The 22,088-nt window shown below is 35.7% G+C and overlaps 1 protein-coding gene across 3 annotated transcripts in view; it reads right to left on the bottom strand.

The window, feature by feature from the left end:
- The window catches only part of LOC149779592 (DNA mismatch repair protein Mlh1-like), a 302,826-nt gene that overhangs the window by 23,795 nt on the left and 256,943 nt on the right, over nucleotides 1–22,088 (bottom strand). For all 3 annotated transcript variants that reach the window (XM_089940364.1, XM_089940363.1, XM_089940362.1), the window contains exons 15-18: nucleotides 20,685–20,793; nucleotides 14,367–14,430; nucleotides 8,761–8,925; nucleotides 6,575–6,667 (exon numbers count right to left, since the gene is read on the bottom strand). In XM_089940364.1, the coding sequence (XP_089796490.1) occupies nucleotides 6,575–6,667; nucleotides 8,761–8,925; nucleotides 14,367–14,430; nucleotides 20,685–20,793 (431 nt within the window). The remainder of the gene's footprint in view (nucleotides 1–6,574; nucleotides 6,668–8,760; nucleotides 8,926–14,366; nucleotides 14,431–20,684; nucleotides 20,794–22,088) is intronic.

The following is a 22,088-nucleotide window of genomic DNA, read 5'->3' as shown; positions in this document are numbered from 1 at the left end:
CTAACTGATGCCTACATTCTATTAGATCATGCAAATTAGTTTCTGGCAAAAATGCAGTCTATTTTTGCAATATATCTTTTTCACGACAGACTTCAAAGCAAGTCTAATTCATTTTCTGTTAAACTATTGAATATTTTCCCATATCATAGCCAAACCTTTGCATGCACTGTAGCTGTCCAAGCCAATTTGGACTAATTTGGTTACATAAGCATGGCATTCAGGAACGTCTGCAGACAGGGCAAACAAAGTCAGGATATATGACATTTTGAAAGCAAATTTCAATGTCTTGCCATGTTACCATAGCGATCAACATGACTTAAGAAAAAGGGGATGATTATTAGTTATTATTTATTATTAGTTATTATTTGAGTGACTATCCTGGTTTCAATTTCACTGACAATAAAATGAAACTGCACAAAAATAATTGAAGAGCTGCTGCTTTAAAAAACAGGGACACATATTTTCTACAATCTAGAATTGATTTTGTACATAAAAATTCAACAATGTAATTTAATACCTCCATTATGTCTCTGCTGTTATATGACATCAAAAAGTAAACAAAAAAAACCCTAAAGTTTTAAGTTATTATATTTCTAATTTCATTTTAATGAGGGTGTACAAGATAACAATGTTTGTGTCTTTATTTGGTTTGAAGCTTATCATAAATATGCAGTTGAATTTGCAAAGGACTCTTTGTTCAGACTGACTGTTCTGGCTGCTACATGCAAGCTTATCCATCAATGCCAGAACAATTCTATTACCCAAATGTTTTTCAGTATAAATTCAAAAAACCATCCATACCAAACCAAACGGCTAAACCTGAGACACCACACGTGATACTGCTGTTGATGATGATAATGGTACGTACTACAAACGAGTGGCCGAGTGGTCTAAAGCGCTCACCGTTCCGGATCACTGCCATCTCACCTCTGTCTGCGTATGTTCGAGTCCAAGGCTCGGCTAGCGTGGGTACGTGGGAAAAGCCTGCCAGTAGCTTCTCGTGGGTCGGTGGTTCTTTCCTGGGTTTTCCAGGGTTCTTCCTCCACCAGTTATACTGGCCGCCATATATGGCCTATCTTGTGCTGAAAAATGGCGTTAAACCCTACAACAACAACAACAACAAACAAGAAGGCCAGGTCCTCCCTCTCGAGCCCATGATTGAAGCATTGATGTATTGGATGGTTTGGTTTGGTTGGTTTTGTGGGTTCAATGCCATTTTTCAGCAGACAACAGGTTATACATGGTGGCCAGTATATTTGGTGGAGGAAGAACCCAGGAAAACCCAGTGAAGAGTCATGGGAAGTTACATGTGGGAAGTTACTGTGAGCTTCTTGCATTCTGAATTTGGCTGAGCTGGGACTTTAACCTTCTGTTTTCAGAACCACTGAAATGTGCAAAGGCTACACCTATCTTAAAGAAAGGAGAAAAGGAGGATCCAGGGAATTACAGACCAATATCAATTCTACCTGTATTGTCAAAATTATTTGAAAAGCATATAGCCATTCAGGTCTATAAATTTTTTTAAACATACTCTCTATTTCATAAAGTGCAATCAGAATTTAGAAAGTACCACTCATGCCAAACAGAACTTATCAAATTAACTTATCTTTGGCTGAAGGAAATGGATAATGGACGTATGACTGGGATTGTTTTCCTTGACTTCAAGAAAGCCTTTGATCTTGTTATCATGAAATTCTGCTGCAAAAGTTGAACTGTTACAGGTTCTACAATCCTTCTTTAACTGGTTTAGATCATACCTAAACCAATGGTCTCAACAAGTAAGCATTACCAATATCAGCTCTCAAACCTGCACTATTCATTCTGGGGTCCCTCAAGGCTCAGTTTTAGGCCCTCTCCTCTTCCTTATCTATATCAACGATCCACCATTAAATGATGAATCTACAAATACAGATTTGTTTGCAGATGATGCAACCTTGTATACATTTAGTTCTGATACTGAAGTTACCCAAACAAGATTAAACTCAGACATTATTAGAGTCCAAAATTGGGCACAACAAAGTTAAGGCTGGTAATTAATGAAAGTAAAACAAAAACAAAATGTATGATTTTGGAGACATCACAAAAGCTACATAAGTCAGGGAACCCAGAACTATCTCTTGCAATAAACAGTCATCCATTAGAAAATGTCAAACATGAAAGGCTTGTAGGTGTGTCTGTAGATAATAATTTATTATGGAATGACAATATGACCATATTGATAAGCTTTGTAATACACTGTCATCAAAAATTGCCCCAAATCAGCAGAATCAAGAAATATTTACCTATGGAAACTTGCAATCTATACTACAAGTCATACATTCTTCCAACAATGGATTATTGTTCAAATGCATGGGGAAACTGTGCTAAATCTGAGCTTGACAGATTTATAAACTTCAGAAAGGAGCAGCATGCGTAATTTTAGATGCATCTATTGATAATCCTTCAAAAGCATTATTTACAGAACTCAAATGGTTCACAATATATGACAGGATAGATTTTCACAATGCAGTTCTTTTATATAAATGTCTACATGGAACTGCACCAGAGTATCTTCAGGACTTATTCAGGCCTTTTTCAGCACAATACCAGTTGAGATAAATATCACATGGAAACCTTCTAGTACCAAAACCAAGAACACAGCAATTTAAAAAGAGCTTCCAATACTCTGGTACAATTTTGTGGAACAAGCTTCTACTACAAGTAAAATTGGCTGAAAATATTAGAGTATTTAAGAAAATATATCATGCATGTGTTTCTAAAAGATAATGGAATCTAGTATTTTAATACTAAACATGTTAAAATAAACAGTAATTATTGCTATCTTCATATAATGTGCATTGTTATACTCTCCTTAAGAGGGTCTCAAGGGAGAAAAGTCCTTGACTAATGAGTCACCCTCTTTAAATAAAGCATTATTATTATTATTACCTCCCCACCAAACCACCCATGTGACTTTGAATTAAGTGTTGGGGTGAAATTAATCACCTCTGCCACATATCAATATGATACCAGACCTGACAACCTACTTATGTTTCCAGACCTGCAAACCCTAAAATGACCTCAGAAAGACAATCAATATTTTGTCCACAAGTCCGACCAATTTTAGTCAAGTGTAATAAAATGTCATGTACTGATAATGTTAAGTTGGAAAACGTGCATTTAAAAAGTTCTGATGTTCAATCACAGACTGAGGTTGCAACGATAAATATTATCTTAAAGTAAAAAGTTGTAACCTTAAATATCTCCAGTGTAGTTCCAAATTCAGTGGAGTTCAGTGGCTTCTTGTTTTCTCTCAACTTGATGTAATGCTTGGCTTTTTAAAAAATTTCATGTGACAGTGGCAATCATATTTCCTGCCATGAGACATATTCACATCAACACTTGATGTCCCTTTACCATAATTATTGCCCTTCCTTCATTATTCCCAAGAATTCTGAACATTCTTTTTCATTCTTCTGTGCTGACTAAGCTTTTGAAAGGGCTTATTGTCGCTTTCATTTCGAACATGTGTCACTTGCTGAACGTCATTTATAGAAAATTCTATAAGCAACAGCCTGATCATGCAGATGTTGTGCAGGAAAATATGTGTGCAGTTTAAAGCATCTAAGGTACTCCTGTAGAGATAGTCTCATTTCCTGACAAACTCCATTGTTTCTAATGTGAAACCTGGATCTGAAATGAGTATAAGCCAGTATATAGGTTTTACTGCAACAATCATATTTCTGTAATCTTTTCTATTATCTCACAGTCCATATTTTAAGGGTCATTTCCTTAAAATTTACAGTAAAACTGAAAGGGTTGGCAGATCTGGGATTCATGATACACAGACTATGATATGATACATTATTGATCATACACACTGATACATTACTGATCATACACAATATCAACTTGATGGTCTTTTCATCTTTAATGGGGCTCTCAGTGGTAGGGTGGTGCCATTTTATATGTGTTGGCATACTGGCTGTATTTCTAACAAGCATATTATTGACAGGCATAGACTTAGGCCACACACAAAATTTATGTATCGAGGTGTGTGTTTCCAGTTGGCTGAGTGTCCGTTTTTCATACAAATTTATATGTACTAATTAATATTATAATATATATATGTTTTTAAAAAAATCTACTTACCTAACCTAAATTTAAAAACAGTGCAATAGGAAGCACACACGTTTTTTTTTACCTTATCATCCGTTTATGTCATTCTCTTCGTTGATATGCTTAAAAAAAACCTTCCAAACAGACTACCTGTTATGTGTCAGTGATTTCCTGTAAGGCCAATTCAGGCTGTAAGGCCATTTCAGGCTGTAAGGCCAATTCAGGCTGTAAGGCCATTTCAGGCTGTATGGCCATTTCAGACTGCTCCATTTGATCAGATGCAAGACTCATCTTGGTCACCATGCTCTTTGTTTTGCACTGCATGAATGCTTTAAAAATGTTTTATTACCAAATTCTCGTCTTCACTTAAATTTTGGAAGGCATTACAGATTTATCTTCAAAATGTAAAAAATAGTGCAACTTCATCGTGCAAGGAAAATCTTATCTACAACAAGTCCGAGTGTGACAGCAGAGCTGACTAATAAGCAAATCCTTCACACTGTACTTCCTGCAGATACAAAACAACTGGCCGTGACCACAGACACATTTTTTTGTCAGTGAAAATGGCAATTATTGACAACACTCACTCACCTTCTTCAAATTAACAAGCTGATTATAAATTATAGTATTTGGAATCTGTCCCCATACTGATTTTGTGCAATTTTTTAAAAATCCAGTTAGCATGTTCAGTTACTGATTAGACATACACACATGATAAAAGGAGAGACATTCCAAACATGTTCACCATGTACAAGTATACCACAGATCATTTAGTAGTCACCTTTGCAAGAAGTTCCTGTTACACTGTATTTATACTGGATGTCTTTTTTATTGTAGGGTTTAACGCCATTTTTCAGCTTACGATAGGTTATGCATGGCAGCCAGTATTAAAGATGGAGGAAGAACCCGGTAAAACCCCAGGAAGAACCACCGACCCACGAGAAGCTACTGGCAAGCTTTCTCACATACCCACATTGGCCGAATCCTAGACTCGAACCCACGCAGAGGTGAGATGGCAGTGATCCGTAACGGAGAGCGCTTTAGACCACTCAGCCACTCGGTGCCCCATATTGGATGTCAATACTTCTAGTGTGTTATGTAGTGAATAAGCTACAATTAGTTCTGACTCGTGGTTATTGCTTTATTCTTGACTTGAACAAACAATAACTACCAATCAGAACTGAATGTAACATTTCACTGTGAGACACAATGGAAGTGTACCCCCAAAATTAGATCCTGATAGAAAAGATACAAAGTAATGGTGAAACTTCGTGCAAAACAATATAAAATTATAAGTAAAGTACTTAAATCATATATGGAGAACAAATCTGGAATGTCTTCTTTTAGTTGATATATGTTATCAGTGGCTGAGCATGCTAATGGGATATAATAATCAACATAAATTTTGATGCAGATGGAAAGTTTAGATTTCAAACCATGCAAGTTAGTCAAATTGTGTTTGTTAATTGGTAAAAGACAAATGGGTGTTGTTAATAGTTTTTTTCAGAAGAATTCTCAATTTAAAGAATAAAAATGCAAACTACTAATAATTATTCATGACTGCCGAAGAATAAAGTAACTTGTATCGGTTAAGTATCGTTTTGTATCAATTCTTCACCTCGATACATCAATTGTTTCACTCCTACTCAGAAGGTTACAAGGCTGAGCAACCATGCTGCAGAATGAGTTTTTTTTTACTTCTCAATCATTTATGAGAGGTATGAATAAAGTCTATAAGAGGCTTAAGAAATATAAGCAAATGAAAACCTATGACTGTGACGACCCAAAGTTTAAAGCTGCAAGACCACATGTAGCGGAATGATCTGTCTTAGCTTCATAACGATTCGTAAAAATGTGAAGAAAATCCATCAAGCAGTTTAGGAAAAATAAGCTAGCAAAGAAACTTGAACCAAAACCTTAACATACTTTTTCTATGACTTTCTATGACCTTGATCCCAAAGTTAAAAGGGGAAAGTGTGTATGTCACTTAATGAGTTATCCTTGCTTTAGAATTATTCATCCTAAGTATAATGAGAATCTATCAACAGGTTTGGAAAATAGCAAATGAAAACAACTTTTACAAAAACCCTAGTGCAAATTTTCAAGGGATGGTCCTTGACCCCAAGGTAAAAGGGGTGAACAAGCATTCCACAGAATGAAAGGTCTTAACTATATAATGATTAATGTTAAGTATGATGAGAATCTATCAAGGGTATAGGAAATGACATTGAAAAAATTTAATGAAATCCTTAACTGATGCTTGCAGAAAGTGACTACTTTTCTCTTGCTTCCCACTAACATGAGTTTGACAACTAAAACAAACCCCCAAAATAAGCATTGATGGCAATACAATTCTTCTTCTTGTAATGATGATGATGAAGATGATGAAAAAGAATCATTATCACTATCACAACAGTTATCATTATAATTATCATCTGTCTATCTGCATAGCAGCCTAAGTTCTAGTGCATGTTACCTCAGTAGCCACTCTCAGTATGTACATAGGCAGGCCGTCCAAATCAGGAACATAATCATCCAACATCAACGGCAATGTCAGCAAGTTGCCATCCTAAATATAGAACATGAATCTCTTGACAAGATCTAAAATTAATTTTTTCTGAAGTTCAAAAAAACATTCTCTCTGAATATTTAATCCAAAATTAAAAAATAGTGCTACATTATGCAAAATCTTAATAAATTTTTCCAAAATTCTAAAGTTTCTTTATTAGTTGCAAATGGTGGAAAAAGGTAAACAGTTTAGATTCAAGATAATACTGTTACATGGCAATCAGGAGGATTGAGTTGGCATGGAAATCACATGATTTACAATGCGATAATGTAAAATTATGTTGCAACTGTTCCCTACTTTTTGTAGAATTGGTAGTATTAGATGAATGTTTAGCACAATCCATACCAATTTCAAGGTCCTCTTTTAAGATGATGTTAACGTTTAATTTGGTCCAAACTGCTCCATGACGTTAAGGTCATTCAAGTTTTATTTACAGACGCACATTTGAGTTAAAAACTTTAAAGGTCTTGAAGCTAGGATTCCATGTATCATGTTGCATCATGCTTGTTTAAAAGAAAATGTTCACCAAATTAATTACCCTTTTTTATTAACTATTGAAGGCAGTATATTGGGAAGACTATCAGAAATAGCCCATTTGGAGGACTATTGAAGAGAACACAAAAGGAAGGCTATTAAAGAGATCAAATTGGGAGGACTATTGAGCAGAACACCATGGGTACACTATTGGGAGACAACAATGAGGAGGTTATTGAAGATAACATATTGGGAAGACTATTGAAAAAGAGAGCTCTTAGAAAGACTACTGATGAGAAGGCATTCGAGACTGTTGAAGGGAGCACACTGGGAAGGTTATCGATGAGAGCACATTGGAAAAACCACAGAAGAGATTACATTGGGAAGATTCCCCAAAACAGCACATTGGGAATACTACTGAAGAGATCACATTGTGAAGACTACTGAAGACAGAGTACTAGGAAGACTACATTAGAAAGTACACTGGGAAGACTACTGATGAGATCACATTGGGAAGACTGCTTAAGAGATCACATTGGGAAGACTGCTGATGAGATCATATTGGGAAGACTAATGATGAGATCACATTGGGAATACTGATGAGATCACATTGAAAAGACTACTGAGGTTAGCACATTGGGAATACTACTGAAGTAAGCACATTGGGAAGACTAATGAAGATGGAATACTAGGAAGACTACTTTAGAAAGTACACTGGGAAGACTACTGATGAGATCACATTGGGAAGACTACTGATAAGATCACATTGGGAAGACTACTGATGACAGCACACTGAGAAGACCACTGAAGTTAGGACACTGGGACTATTGAACTTAGCACATAGGAAAGACTACTGATGTTAGCACACTGGGAAGACTACTGAAGTTAGCACATTTGGAAGAGTATTGAAGTTAGCACATTCGGAAGACTACTGAAGAGAACACAGTGGAGACTGGTGAAGACAACACATTGGTAACACTTATTAGCCAAGATACCATTCAACCACTAATACACCTTGATTGACCATACAATTTAAAAATCTGAAAAGTACAATACAAATCTGACTGCTCTGGTGGCCTAGTGGTTAGAGTGTCCGCCTCGGATGTGGGAGGTCATGGGTTCAATCCCCGGCCAAGTCATAACAAAGACTTACAAAAATGGTACTAACAGCTGCCTCGCTTGGTGCTCAGCATTAAGAGGTTAGTGTTAGGACTGGTTGGCCTGGTGTCAGGATAATGTGACTGGATGGGACATCATGCTACATGTCTGTAGCATGATGCCACAGTGCTAAACATCACTATAAACTGCCACACTGCAGACATTTTCACGATATGACTGAAAAACTGTTAAAGCTACGTTAAAAATCCAAATCACACACACACGCACACACACAACACAAATCTAAAATTTCTGACTGACTATACAATTTACAAATGTGTGAAAAGTTCAAGACAATCTATAACTTTTGACTTTACTGGAGTTTAAATGTAAGTATGAACTTGGTCTTTGAATAATTGAGCAACATTTTGTAAATAAAGCATTATGGCCATCTACTAATATTACTGTTCCTATGTTTCTCTCTCACTTGTGAAGTCTGTATAAAAATGGTTAAATAATACCTGATCTATTTCCATAGAGAAATAATCCTGTAACATTTCAGCCCTTCCTTTTAGGAAGTCGACAATATACTGAGCCAAGTCCTCTTTTTTTCCATCTGCCTCAGTCCAGCCACTCTCTTCAAGGTCAAGGGCAAGCATGGCAAGGTCAAAGATAGGGGCCGGCTCCTGTTAAAATTATAATAAATTACCATACTGTATGTTCTATAATTTACTGTGCCTTCCAATATTATTTGTACATCATCTGTTCATGAAAATCATATGACATTGTCAATTCATTTATTTTTGTAGGGACAAATGTTGTGTGCTTTTGCAGATTTGTTGGTTTTAATCATGGTACTTTTAACACCATATTGACTATAACATGCTGACGATGAACCAAGACAGCCAATATTGCCTGGTACTGAACCGGCAACCGATGGATTGAGTCCGATACTTAATGAAGTATAATGCACCTCATTATAGTGCTGTCCTTCATACAACATGGGTCATGGATAATAAATATAGTTTTGATATTAAAGTGCCTCAGTAAAACTCTCTCATGATAACTTGTGCACAATGATAGCCAAAAACTTGGACTGCGCTATAAGCGAGGGACATAAAAAAAATTAATTAGGGGATGCCATCCTCACATGACATTGAGAAATACAGTGTATGTGGGTAATGTGGCTATTTAATGGCTAAATGTTCATCTTAAAACTGCATTTGGAATAATTGTTGATAAGGACTTTTTTCTAACTAAACTGTTTGCTTTTTTGTATAAATTACGTTTATTTTAAAGATACCCAATCTCTGAAAGATCGTTACTCCAATTAGTTTCAATAACCATCATGTGTACGTTGTGTATTATGTCATTGCATTCTGTTGTTGATTCACAACAAGATTCCTTTTTTTAAAATAAAAACTAGGGACATTATTTAGTGAAATGTCAACAGTGAAACTCAATTTCTGTTCTTGTTCTAGTGGTAAAATATTGATGCTATGATTTCATTGCAAGTAACAGTGAAGTTTCTTCTCATCCTTGAGAAACCTCCAAGTGCCAATTCAGGAATTTAAAGTTCACTATAAACTCTAAAACTCACTTCTCCATAATAAACCACATCTGTGACCCAAAAATTTTTATTCACCAAGTACTCATTTCACTTGGTTGCCCTGCTATCTTGGATCAATGAGTAGGCTAATTTTAGGTAGTTAGATTTTTTGTTTACATAATAATATTTATAACAGTGTTAAATTCATCAAATAGAATGAGTTGACCAGACACGACCAGGATTACTAGCTCTTGTATGCAGGTACGATTTGCATGCCTTTGAAGTTTGTTTTATTCTATCCCCTTTATTTGATTTGATACAAAAAGGTCTTATTAACATGATTATACAAAGAAGGTCTGTTTTTAACAGTGTGCAACTGTTATATGTATATTTAATTTATGTTTGTTTGTAAGCTTTAAAAAACATTTTTTATTTCAGTGCATGCTATTGTAATGTAACATTGTATACTGGACTTGACCTTGTCCAAAACTGAATAAATTTCTGTTTGGCTTAATTGTGTTTTTTAAAAAATAAAAAATGCTAATTGTGACTTGAGGTCAAGTAGAGAACTATCTAATCCTGTGATTGTGAGGATTTGGTCATTTGTGATTTAACATTTAGCACTTTCCAAATTGTATTATGTTGTGACCAGTTGGACTGAAATGTATTTTCTTCCAGTTATTGAGTTCAAGTGATTATTTTCTCTGGAAATACAAAAGTGCTCTGATAAAATTATTTGATAAAGACATTCACTGGAATTTATACTGAATTCAAACCATATTACTGGGATTCAACAAAAGTCTGTTGACAAATCAACACTCTATTAGCTATAAAAGACACATCATCACCTTCAGTTTTGGGATTTCTTAGGGACTTTTACTGAATTTTATTCAGGACTTTAAATTACTAGGACTTGTTCTGTTATTCTTAGATTATTATGGGATTTAATTCGCAATACCAAAAGTTTTTTTTCCTCATTTTCCCTTTTGTATTCAAGGGAAATCAATTATTTGTTAAATTTTACAAAGCTTGTTGTCTTTCACTCTTTTCTCTTAAAATAAGTAACAGAAGTAATTTATTTCCCTTGAATGGTAGTTTGGACTACTGTATATAGGCTCTCTGTCTTTAATTGCCGGCACTGATCCAGAAAGGTAAGCACTTTAGACCACACGGCCACTTGCCCCCCCCTCCATCCCCCAGAGTGTGTGTGACAGTAGTCCAATATCATCTGCAAAGTAAGGATCTTCCAAATTTTTGGACAAAGTCCACTGTATTCCTTGTGGTTGGTTCATTGCCATCTTCATCGCTCAGTCCATCACTAGTAAGAAGATCATTGGTAAAAGTAAGCATCCTTGCCTGACACCAGTGTCAACAGAGAAAGGAGGAGACAAGTATGTGTTGTGTATGACAGGACGGATTGTCTCTTCATACATGTACTGGATAATACTGACAATCTCTTCTGGGATGCCGTGGAAGCTAAGGATTTTCCAGAAGGTGCTTCTATCCACCAAGTTAAATGCTTTCCCAAAGTCTACACAATTTACAGACATGGGTGACTGTTTATCTCATGACCATTCTATCATAATACGGAGTGTTGTTATCTGGTCTGCACATGACATCCCAATCTGTAATCCTGCTAGTTCTTCTGCCAGCCTGGGAATTAATGCATACCTGGTCCTCTCCAATATCAGCCTTGTGAGAATCTTGCTCGGTAAGGATAGGAGCTGAATACTTTTCTAGTTCTGTTGGTCACTAAAGTCTCCTTCCTTGGGAATCCTAAAAATGTAGCACTTCCTCAACTCTTCTGGCACATCTTCTCTTTCCCAAATTTCTTGTAGAAGATTAATCAAGGTGTCTACTATAACTGTGGCAGCTAGGCTTCTGGTGGGATGTTGTACAGGTCAGGGACTTTGCCCCTCTTAATTTTCCTGATTGCCTATATGACCTCCTCGTTGGTAATGGATCCTATGATGCTACCCGGAACCTGTCTCTCTCTCTCTTTTCTGTGATGGGTGGGTTTTCCACAGGTGTGCTAAAATGATCTTTACCATAATCTAACACAAGTTTCTTATATTTCTATTTTGTATCACCACCATCACATTTCCAGCTGTAATTATTAGTACTTTCTTTCAATAATATTGCACATACTAATACAGCTTTCTGTTACCTGGCATCTTTTGTTATACCTTTGTTATTTAGTTATTATGAATGAGAAGTGATTCTCATGCTTTTGTTATTTCAATCACCAACCTAGTTTACCTAGCATCAGCATGATTTAAGTGATATAGATAATATATTTTAGCGAATTGTCTATGATGAACAGTACAAATCAAACACAATAACCAATTAAACATTGTAACAAAGGAACATTATTTAAAAAAAAACACTGGAAAATATAGTAATTAGGAATTTAGTGGTGGAAATTAAACTCAAACACTGTAACAGAAAAACCTTAATCCAAGAATGTAACAAACAATCTTTACTGTATAATCGTTTTAACTTTGGCTTGGTGATTTATGGCACAGCAACACAAGTAGGTGATTTAGTGCTAAGTCAATTGGAATAAACTGGCTTGATGAAGGAAACACCACAGTAACTGACCTGGGTTTATCTGATGGTAGGGTTCAAACTTAAACACTTTCATTTGCAAGTCAAGCACACAAAATACTGAACCATCAGGATTCCGACCTCCGTTTGTCATCTCTTACAACATGCTGGAGTGATATTTTGGTATATCCTGTAACCAGTCCACTTGAATGTAAGGGTCAAGCTGGGTCATACTACAAGCCTATAATTATTCTGCCTGTGCAGGACAGTAAAATAATATTTTGAGCAAAGTACAGTGCCACTGCCCGCAATATATCATCATAATAAGAACAATTCAATTCCTTGAAACTTTACATATACAAGTCTTCGCAGATTTTGCAAGTCATCTGAATTCTGTCCAAACGTAAATATTAATATCAACAAAGCATAAAAATTGTCTGGAAAATGAATGAATATATTATTTTTGGCACACTATCAAATGCCAGACTTGCACCGCTAATGCATGTGCAGGCATGCATTTCATATAGATTTATGTTGCAGGTATGTGATGAAGTATTATTTCCATTTGCACATTATTGTTCTTATTTAGTATCCTGTTATGTATATCTATATTGTGTGTTTAACTTTTGTCCATGATTGTAGATTATACTTTAAGATAATGATCCTTCGTAAACATGTAACTTGGATTTGAGTTCAGGACAATGGTTTTCCCTTGGTCTACCTGATTTTTGTCAATTGTTTTGGTGCTAAATTTTAACAAAAAGACCTTACCTTGTTTATGAATATAATGGAGATTTCCACTGGAAATGATCAAGTCCAGAGCACCAAGTACTCATTCCTATTTTAATATCAGTCTTTGTGGAATCACTTTCAGTTGTGTTCTGATATAATTTGAGAGAAATTATTTTTAATTATTCATTGAAATTACAAAGTGCTCATTTACTGTCTTGGCTACAACAAAATCTTGGGATTATTAAGGACTAAAATATATTCTGGATTATATCATTTTGATACATCAAAACTGCTGGCACATCAACTACTTCAAGATTAACAGTATATTAGCACATTCAAGACTTGGAATTCATTCAGAACACTCTATACTTTGGGACTTACAAATAGAACTTTTATGATTATTTAGGATTAAATTTCATAAAGCTATAAGTTCCACTTAAATTTCATTTTATACCTGAAAGAATTAAATCACTTGTTGAGGTTACTAAACTTGTTGGTTTTCATTGTCTCTTTTACTCAGTGTACGAACACCGAGTCATAACAATATAGCTGTATGAAAATCATTTCTGTAATGCCAACAGAAGTGAATTTATATTGACACGTTTCCAGACAATGCTTCCTGTCTACTGCTATCCATAAACTATGAACCCACCTGTGTCACCCTTGCATGGGTTAAAAATTCATGCATCCAACATGACATTGACATTGTACGTTGGTGGATTGAATTTCCCAACAATTTACCCAAGTGCTGAATCTGAGCAGAATGTTTCCCTTTAATCAAAAGAGCATTCTTTTGAGAATGATGGCAGACTTTATTCACTGAAAGTCCATGCTCTATGCTGAAAGCTTATATTCCATTTTTTTAAAATTAAACTCTTACAAGTATGTCACTCTCACCATTCAATATAAATAATTCCTTAGTAAATAGAGAGCAGACTGGCCCCAGTTTGTCATTACTTATGACTGGTATTAGAAGGGTCACAGACTATGTTTCAAATTCCACTTCAATGAATTTAGTTGTTAAGATTTCAACTTCTGTTCAATTTCTATAATAGTCGGTACTGCTTTCTTGTCATGAACTAATCTATGTGGAAAAATGCAGGTCATGATGTTTTTTGATCTCACAGTACAACTGTTTGCCATAAATTTATATACAGATGTTTTTGTGAAAGAGAATCATCCTTGATTTCTCTCTACAAAGCAAATATCACTTAAAGGCAATTACATTTCTTCTTTTGTACTAAAAGAGGTCTGAAGCATTACAAGCAAAGGGTAAGCTGGAGTTCATAGGCTACTTACCGATAACCGTAAAACACCGAAGTTGCTGAAGTCAAAGATGAAAAGCTGATAAAATAGTTCTCTGCTGCAAAATAGAAAAACAAAATGTAAAAATTAATTTATATATATATATATATATATATATATATATATATATATATATATATATATATATACACACACACACACACACAGAAAATTCTTCCTCATTGTAATGAATTACATTTAGCCATTACATGTACTTTTGTGATCTAGATATACAGTATCAGTTGTCAAGGTGTAGTTCACCTACAAAAAATTATATTTGACTGAAAATTTTAATGTGACATAAGTGATTGTAACGATGTAATCTTAAGTTAGAAATAGAAATGATTCTTCCAAAATTGGAATGGTTGGCATATATGTATGCAGCATTGATCGTTATCTGCCTGCGAGTTCATTTAATAGCAGAGCTGGATGTGTTTTATACCTGGAAAAAATACTTTACAACAAAATGTGTCAGGATTTTTGAAATTTTGTCATCAACTTGTTTTACTGTAAGAATTAAATGAATAATTTACTTTGAATTGGCTACTAAGGCCTTGAAATATTCTTCATTTCAAAACAGAAGTTATGCTGTTGTTGTTGTAGGGTGTAACGCCATTTTTCAGCACAAGACAGGCTATACATGGCGGCCAGAATAAATGCAGGAGGAATAACCCTCGAAAGAACCACTGACCCACAAGAAAGTACGGGCAAGCTTTCTCATGTACCCATAGTGGCCGAGGCTGACATTCGAACCCACATAGACAGAGGTGAGATGGCAGTGATCCGTAACGGTGAGAGCTTTAGAGCAATTGGCACACGGAGCTCCCAGAAGTTATGCAAAAATATTCCGACTGAAAAATGAATAGCAAGTCAGTTGATAAATTTCTGTCATGTTATTTACAAACAGTGGCTACTGAAGAGGGGCTGTATGTATCACGACTCCAGAAATCCTTATATATGCTCATGTCACCTTGTGATGGCAATCATTTTTGGGCCACAGAGTATGGCTTGGCAGGCTGCATGCAGCCTGTGGGCCACGTGTTTGAGACCCCTGGATTAAGGTATAATCTGCCACGCTTGAGTGATCTCACCAAACTCAAAGCATCCTGAGGGTTGCATGAGGGCATTTTAGATGGCCCAAGGGCTGCACCATCCTTGTTATCTCTCATGATACCTTGTGATACTAGTCATTTTATGGGCCACAGAATACGGCTTGGCAGGCTGCATATGGCCCAAAGGCCGCATGTTTGAGACCCCTGGATTAAGGTATAATCTGCCACACCTGCGTGATCTCACCATACTAATAAGTAAACCAACAAGCATCAAACAGAATCTTAACTTTACAGTGACAGCATTGTTACAATGATAGATAACATTGTAACTTTGTTTCAAATTGTTGTGGGTTTAATAACATTTTTCTGCACATGATAAGCCATGCATGGCCACCAGTATAACTGGTGGAAGAAGAACCTGGGAAAACCCCGGTAAGCACCACCAACCTGTGGGAAGCTAGTGGCAAGATTTCTCACTGGACGTGCCTCAGACTTAAACCCATGTGGACAGAGGTGAGACAGAGGTGAGATGGCAGTCATCAATGAAGGTGAGTGGTTTAGACCACTCAGTCATTTGAGGCTCCTCAAATTAAAATAATGACAGAAAACAAAAGGAATGTAAAAGTTAATCAAGTAAACAAAGCAGCAAACAAAGTTTTATTGACTGGTTCTTTAATACAAAAAAAATCCCAAACAGACAATGGCACAATCACCACTGAGAAAGCACTTCAAAACCATTAAGGTCATAAAAAAGTTAAGGAACTGTTATTTTCTCTGGAGTTATCACAGATCTTAAATATGAAAAACAAGCAATAATCCTTATGAATAACAAAGAGATGAGAATTTAAAGTGGCATGGATGTGAATATTTTTGTTATTGTTGGATTTAACAGTACTTTAAACATTATTGGGTGACCAAGTGACCTTGGATACTCACTCTTACAAATCACCTTTGCCCACATGGGTTTGAGTCTTGGCATGACCATATTGAGTATGTGAAAAAGCTTGTCTGGAGCCATACAATTTGTAACTGATTTGGGACCCTTAGCTGTTTAAGGATATAATTACTTCAACAGAAAGAGGTCAAACCAGTTCTTATGACTGAGATATGACAAAATAATGAATGTTATGTCAAAGCCACAAGGTGAACACTTTAATCAGTCAAAGCATTACAAAGTTTTTTGAGTCAGCCTTTGTCGACAATGTGGGATGTAAAGAACACATATTACATTCCTCAAAAACTAAAACAATGGCAAAATGCAACATTCTATTTGTCAAAGTTTCAAATAAGACATATGACGGTATGACAATGCTATTTCAAAATGCCTAGCTCATTGCCAAAAAGCTTCTAACTGACAAGTACCAGTCCCTGACTCACAAGTACCACCCCATGATTGACAAGTATCAGTTCCTAAATGACAAGTACCAGTCCTGACTGATAAGTACCACCCCAAGAATGACAAGTACAAGTCCCTGATTTTTACAAGCATCAGTCTCTGACTTAACAAGTACCAGTCTCTAAATGACAAATATCAATTCCTGACAAGTACCAGTCCCTGAATGACAAGTACAAATCCCTGATTTTTACAAGTACCAGTTCCTAAATGACAAGTACCAGTCTCTGAATGAGCTGTCAGCTTAATGGCTTAGTGATAACATCAAAATTATACCAAGCTGACACAGCAACCTCAAAATTCATACAGATAATATCTGACCTGTTAGAAGATGAAGTCATCAAAATCTGAGAACAATGATTAATGAATCAGCAATCTGTCAACTCAAAATCATTTCATCTTGTATGTAAATTACTAGGACAAAAGAACATTGAAGATTTATTATAGAAAACGTACCAAGTTAAATGCTCCTGATTCCACCTAAGTATCAGCATTCTTAATCTTGAACATCTAATTCAAATGGAATTAAAGTGAAGAGAAGAAGCGATGTTTTAGACTCAAATGGTGTCCACTGTTATAATCTAACATAGGAAAGGACTGACAACATTGCTGAAGGAGTATTCGCCATGTTTATTGGAAATGCACTGTGTAGCACACCGACTGGCACTGGCTTGTACTGGCACAGCAAAGACAACTTCCTAGATCAAACAGTATGAGAACAATATCAACATTAATCAAACACACTCATCTGGCAGCCCTGAAATTTTGACAGGAATTTACTTATGATCCCAGAATTTGACATGAAATGACATATGATCCAATATTGTGACAGGAATTGACTTATGATCCCAAAATTTGACATGAAATGACATATGATCCCATACTGTGACAGGAATTGACTTGTGGTCTCAAATTTTGACAGGAATTTACTTATGATCCCAAAATTTTACATGAAATGACATATGATCCCATAATTTGACAGGAATTTACTTATGTTCCCAAATTTTGACAGGAATTGACTTATGATCCCATGTTTTGACATAAAATTGACATATAATCACAAAATCACTTCTCTTAAACTGAACCATGTGTGGACCCAGCTGTCAATTATAAATGCAATAAACAATTTCCATTGATCAATGGTTTCCAATGTATGAATGAAGAACTACAAGTCTTTGTTCTTGACACATTTTTGCCATCATATTTTTGGACACACTGGTGTTCTGAGTAAAATGCTTCAATCAAAGGATGTGACACACATACAAAAATGACATCTGCCATTTTTAACATCTATAGAATGTTACAATTTTAGAGATGAACCCCACAATAGCAATGTCCTGAATGCGACAGGAGGAGACAGACCAAAAGTGTAACAATGTAACAAGTTCAATGGGATGGAATTCACCTGATCAGCATGCAAGCTGCCACAAGTGAACAAGGCAGTGACGAGTGTTCAGACAAAACACCAACATTTAAAGCAGGACTTTCCTGATAACACTAGGTTTCAAGCTTTTTAAACACTAGATTCCTGGTGAATTCAAGAAACTGCATCATAGATGATAACCTCTGGGACTTTTAATGTATATTTACACTTCTCCAAAAATATAGTACACAGAGACATGGTTCAAACAGAATTCTGAATCATAAATTCAAAGACTTTTCCCAAACTTTCAAAGACCACAAACATAGATTTCCAAGACCTATTTTTGCTAACATTTTGTATACAAGTTATGTTATATGAGAAAACAACGAATGCAAAATACTACAGTATTGTTTAATGATGAAATTCAAATGCCCATTTGTTATTGCAGTGGCAATGAAACTGAACGGGTCTTCAAAAGAAAGAAACCAGGAAAACTTGACTACATCCGAATCTAAAAACTTGGACAATTTTATTTGTGATTAAGGAAAGAAATTAAAATGTTTGGGTTTATTTCAATTTTCAAAGACTTTTAAAGACCTCAGGGTAATCTGCTTGATTTTCCCAAACGTTCAAGGCCTTGAAAATGCTACGTCATTTTTCCCAAACTGTCAAAGTCCTTCAAAGACCATAGGAACCCTGAGGGAGCTGACACGATGTTGCCCCAATTGATTCTACTTCTGTCCTCAGAGAGTGGTCCAGTGTAAAGTTCACAATTCACAACAACCATGGGGGATTGTCTACAGCTGAATTATTAGCCGAATTTTACAAGTTGAACATGAAGGAGCAATTCTCCAGCATCCCAAAACTCATGAACATTAATCTTAACGTAGCTTTAACACTTCTGCAGTTATATCGCCAGTGTTATCCGAATATCAAGTGTCATTTATTAATGATCAGCAAACAAACTTTGGACCTGTATGCCATTACATAGCCTAGTTTGATCCAGTCGCTGTCATCAGGACATGCAACACAATGAGTGTGTGTGTGTGTGTGTGTGTGTGTTTTCGAATCTTAACGTAGCTTTAACACTTTTGCAGTCATATCACTACGATGTCTGCAGTGTGGCAGTTTATAGTGATGTCTAGCACTGGGGCATCATGCCACAGACATGTAGCATGATATCCCACCCAGTCACGTTATCATGACACCAGGAAGACCAATCCTAACACTAACCTCTTATTGCTTTGCGCCTAGCGAGGCAGCTGTTAGTACCATTTTTTTTAACTCTTTGGCATGACTTGGTCATTGTTCAAACCCACAACTTCCCGCATCTGAGGTGGGCAACACAATGAGACAGGAAACCATCTGTAGATATGCTCCATGGACATTATAAATGACAACAATGGATTTTACATTTATTTACTAAAAATGCTTAAAACATAATAAAAATGTCTAACTCTATCTTGAGAGCAAGGTACTTTTCTCGTACCATTATACAAATATATCCACAATTTTCATTGCACTAGTTCAAAGCAACTTAAAGTAGTTAGAAAAAACATTAACTGTACAGATACTTTTCCAGTCAAAATATGAGATTACACAATTGTTTATGGATTTATTTTAATAATTTTATTTTTTACTTTCATTATGAATTGAACAGTTTTAAATATATCCGACTGAACAGCTGCTGGAAACTGTCAGATGGTCATGCAAACCTTTCTGCACATCAGCACACTCCTGGCTGTATAGTGCTGAATATCATTAGGTATTAACATAAAAGGATAAAAACACGGATGAATGAAATAAAGGGAAAATCCTTAGAATTCAAAATCAGATTATTTATAAATACAAACTGCACTCTTTTAAAAAGTACAAGATCTTCTCAACTGACATGTAGGAAAATGGATTGGACCTAATGAAAAATCCCCCATGGGTAGAGGTGGGTAGTGAAAGGAGTGGGTGGATCAGCTTGTTTATGTGGCACTGGATCTGATGCATGAAATATTTTTGTATGTACTCACTTGTAAGTCGAGTCAAACTGCAAACAACAAAGTTCCAGATCTGCTGTAGCAAGATGCTCCTGAGATCAGGGTCTATGTTGTTTGCTGCTCTGATCGCACCCAGCAAACTGCACAGACCCAGATCTGCTAGCACATTATGCAGTTTGCAGTTGGTGTTGTCTTAAAAGCATAGTAATTTGCTCCTGTAGTTAATGACCATTGAAAGCACATGACAGTAAAACTTTAAAACTATGAATAAAATCTAAATTTTTATAACTGCCACCTGACATTTTGTGAAGAGTAATAGCAAGATTATAACAGAATTTAATGACATATCCGAGTTTTTCAAACATAGCCCAGTTTTTTCTGACATACCCAAGTGTATTCCAACATACCTGAGTTTTTCAGATGTACCTGTGTTTTTTTTCAGACATACACAACTTTTTTTCAGATATACCCAAGTTTTTTTCCAGACATACCTGAGGTTTATTTTCTCAAACATACCTGAGTTTTTTAGTATTTATCAGGTACAGTTTGGTTTGGTGTTGCATTAATGAGTACTCTTGTGTCACACAGCCTACAAAGGTATGATTCTGAAACATTTCTCTCAGCCCTGAAAAAAAAAAAAAAGAAAAATGAAAATTAATATAAATCATTCAATGACAGAGCTTTGTACTGCCTTCACCTGAAACCTTAATTAGAACAATCAGTGCAGAATCTTATCTGCTTGCTCATACAAATTTACTTAAATGGTTTCCTGAACAGTTTGAGATGTATTGTCGTTGATGACAAATCACATTTCAGTTCATTAATTTCTCTGCTTGTTACAAATATAGGAAAAAAGTGTATCTGATGTGTTAAAATAGCTGAATGAATAAATATTGTTGGAATACCATCATGACACAGAAGTAGGTACCAAAAGATCCAAGCTTTTCTTGGTTCACCAAAAGAAAAGCTTGGATCTGTTGGTACCTACTTCTCTGCCATGATGGTATTCCACAAGGATTCAATTATGTTATAATCTTTATATCTAAATTGTATGCATTTTCAAATAAAATAAAATTTTAATGTGGTTATCTCATATCATCAACCGTAACAAAGACCCTTGGTATAAATCCCATTTCCATTGTAAACATACCCCACCACCACTTTTTGTCATAATGTACATTGTCCCTATAAACCTACAAACATTAATACATGGTGTAACTTTAAATTTCATAAAATTACCATTTTCTGTACCAAAAATAATGTAAAATTAATTACTAAGTCTCTGTGATTATTATAACAAGATTTCCAAAAGATAATATTGGGTAAGCAAATGAGTAACGGAGTTAACTAATCCTAGGTAAACATTCCACAGGGTAGGTACTTCTAATATTAAAGCATTTCTAACCCCAGGTACCTGTACTGTGGAGGTATGAATACTATCTCACATAGGTAGCTCTTGTACTGTGGAGATACAAATACCATCACACAGGTAGCTCTTGTAACGTGGAGATACAAATACCATCACACAGGTAGCTGTTGTACTGTGGAGATACAAATACCATCACACACGTACCTCTAAATAGGCATTAGCAGGGTATGGTTGACTGCTGATTGTTTGTTTGTTCTTTTTTCTTTGTATTATTCTTTAGTTCCCTCCTAAAAAAAAATATTTTACAGAAGGAAGTTGCATAAATCTCTAGACTGTTCAGTTCATAAAAGACCATGAGATTCAATAAATCAGCCTTGTGGCATGTTGTAAGACCTAATCACCATGCTTCCATACAACTATTGCTTACTATTTCCTGATGTGTATTATTACATTCAAGTGTTCTTGTGACTACATCCCACTTCGTTTCATCCTAACTCCTCCACTTTGAAAATGTCTGCAACAACTCATGTCTCAACTTGTCTGCTGCGCCA

The sequence above is a fragment of the Sinohyriopsis cumingii genome, chromosome 17 (assembly GCF_028554795.1).
Source record: "Sinohyriopsis cumingii isolate HCF-2022 chromosome 17, ASM2855479v2, whole genome shotgun sequence".
Lineage (NCBI taxonomy): Eukaryota > Metazoa > Mollusca > Bivalvia > Unionida > Unionidae > Sinohyriopsis > Sinohyriopsis cumingii.
This window is presented reverse-complemented; position numbering and strand designations above follow the sequence as displayed.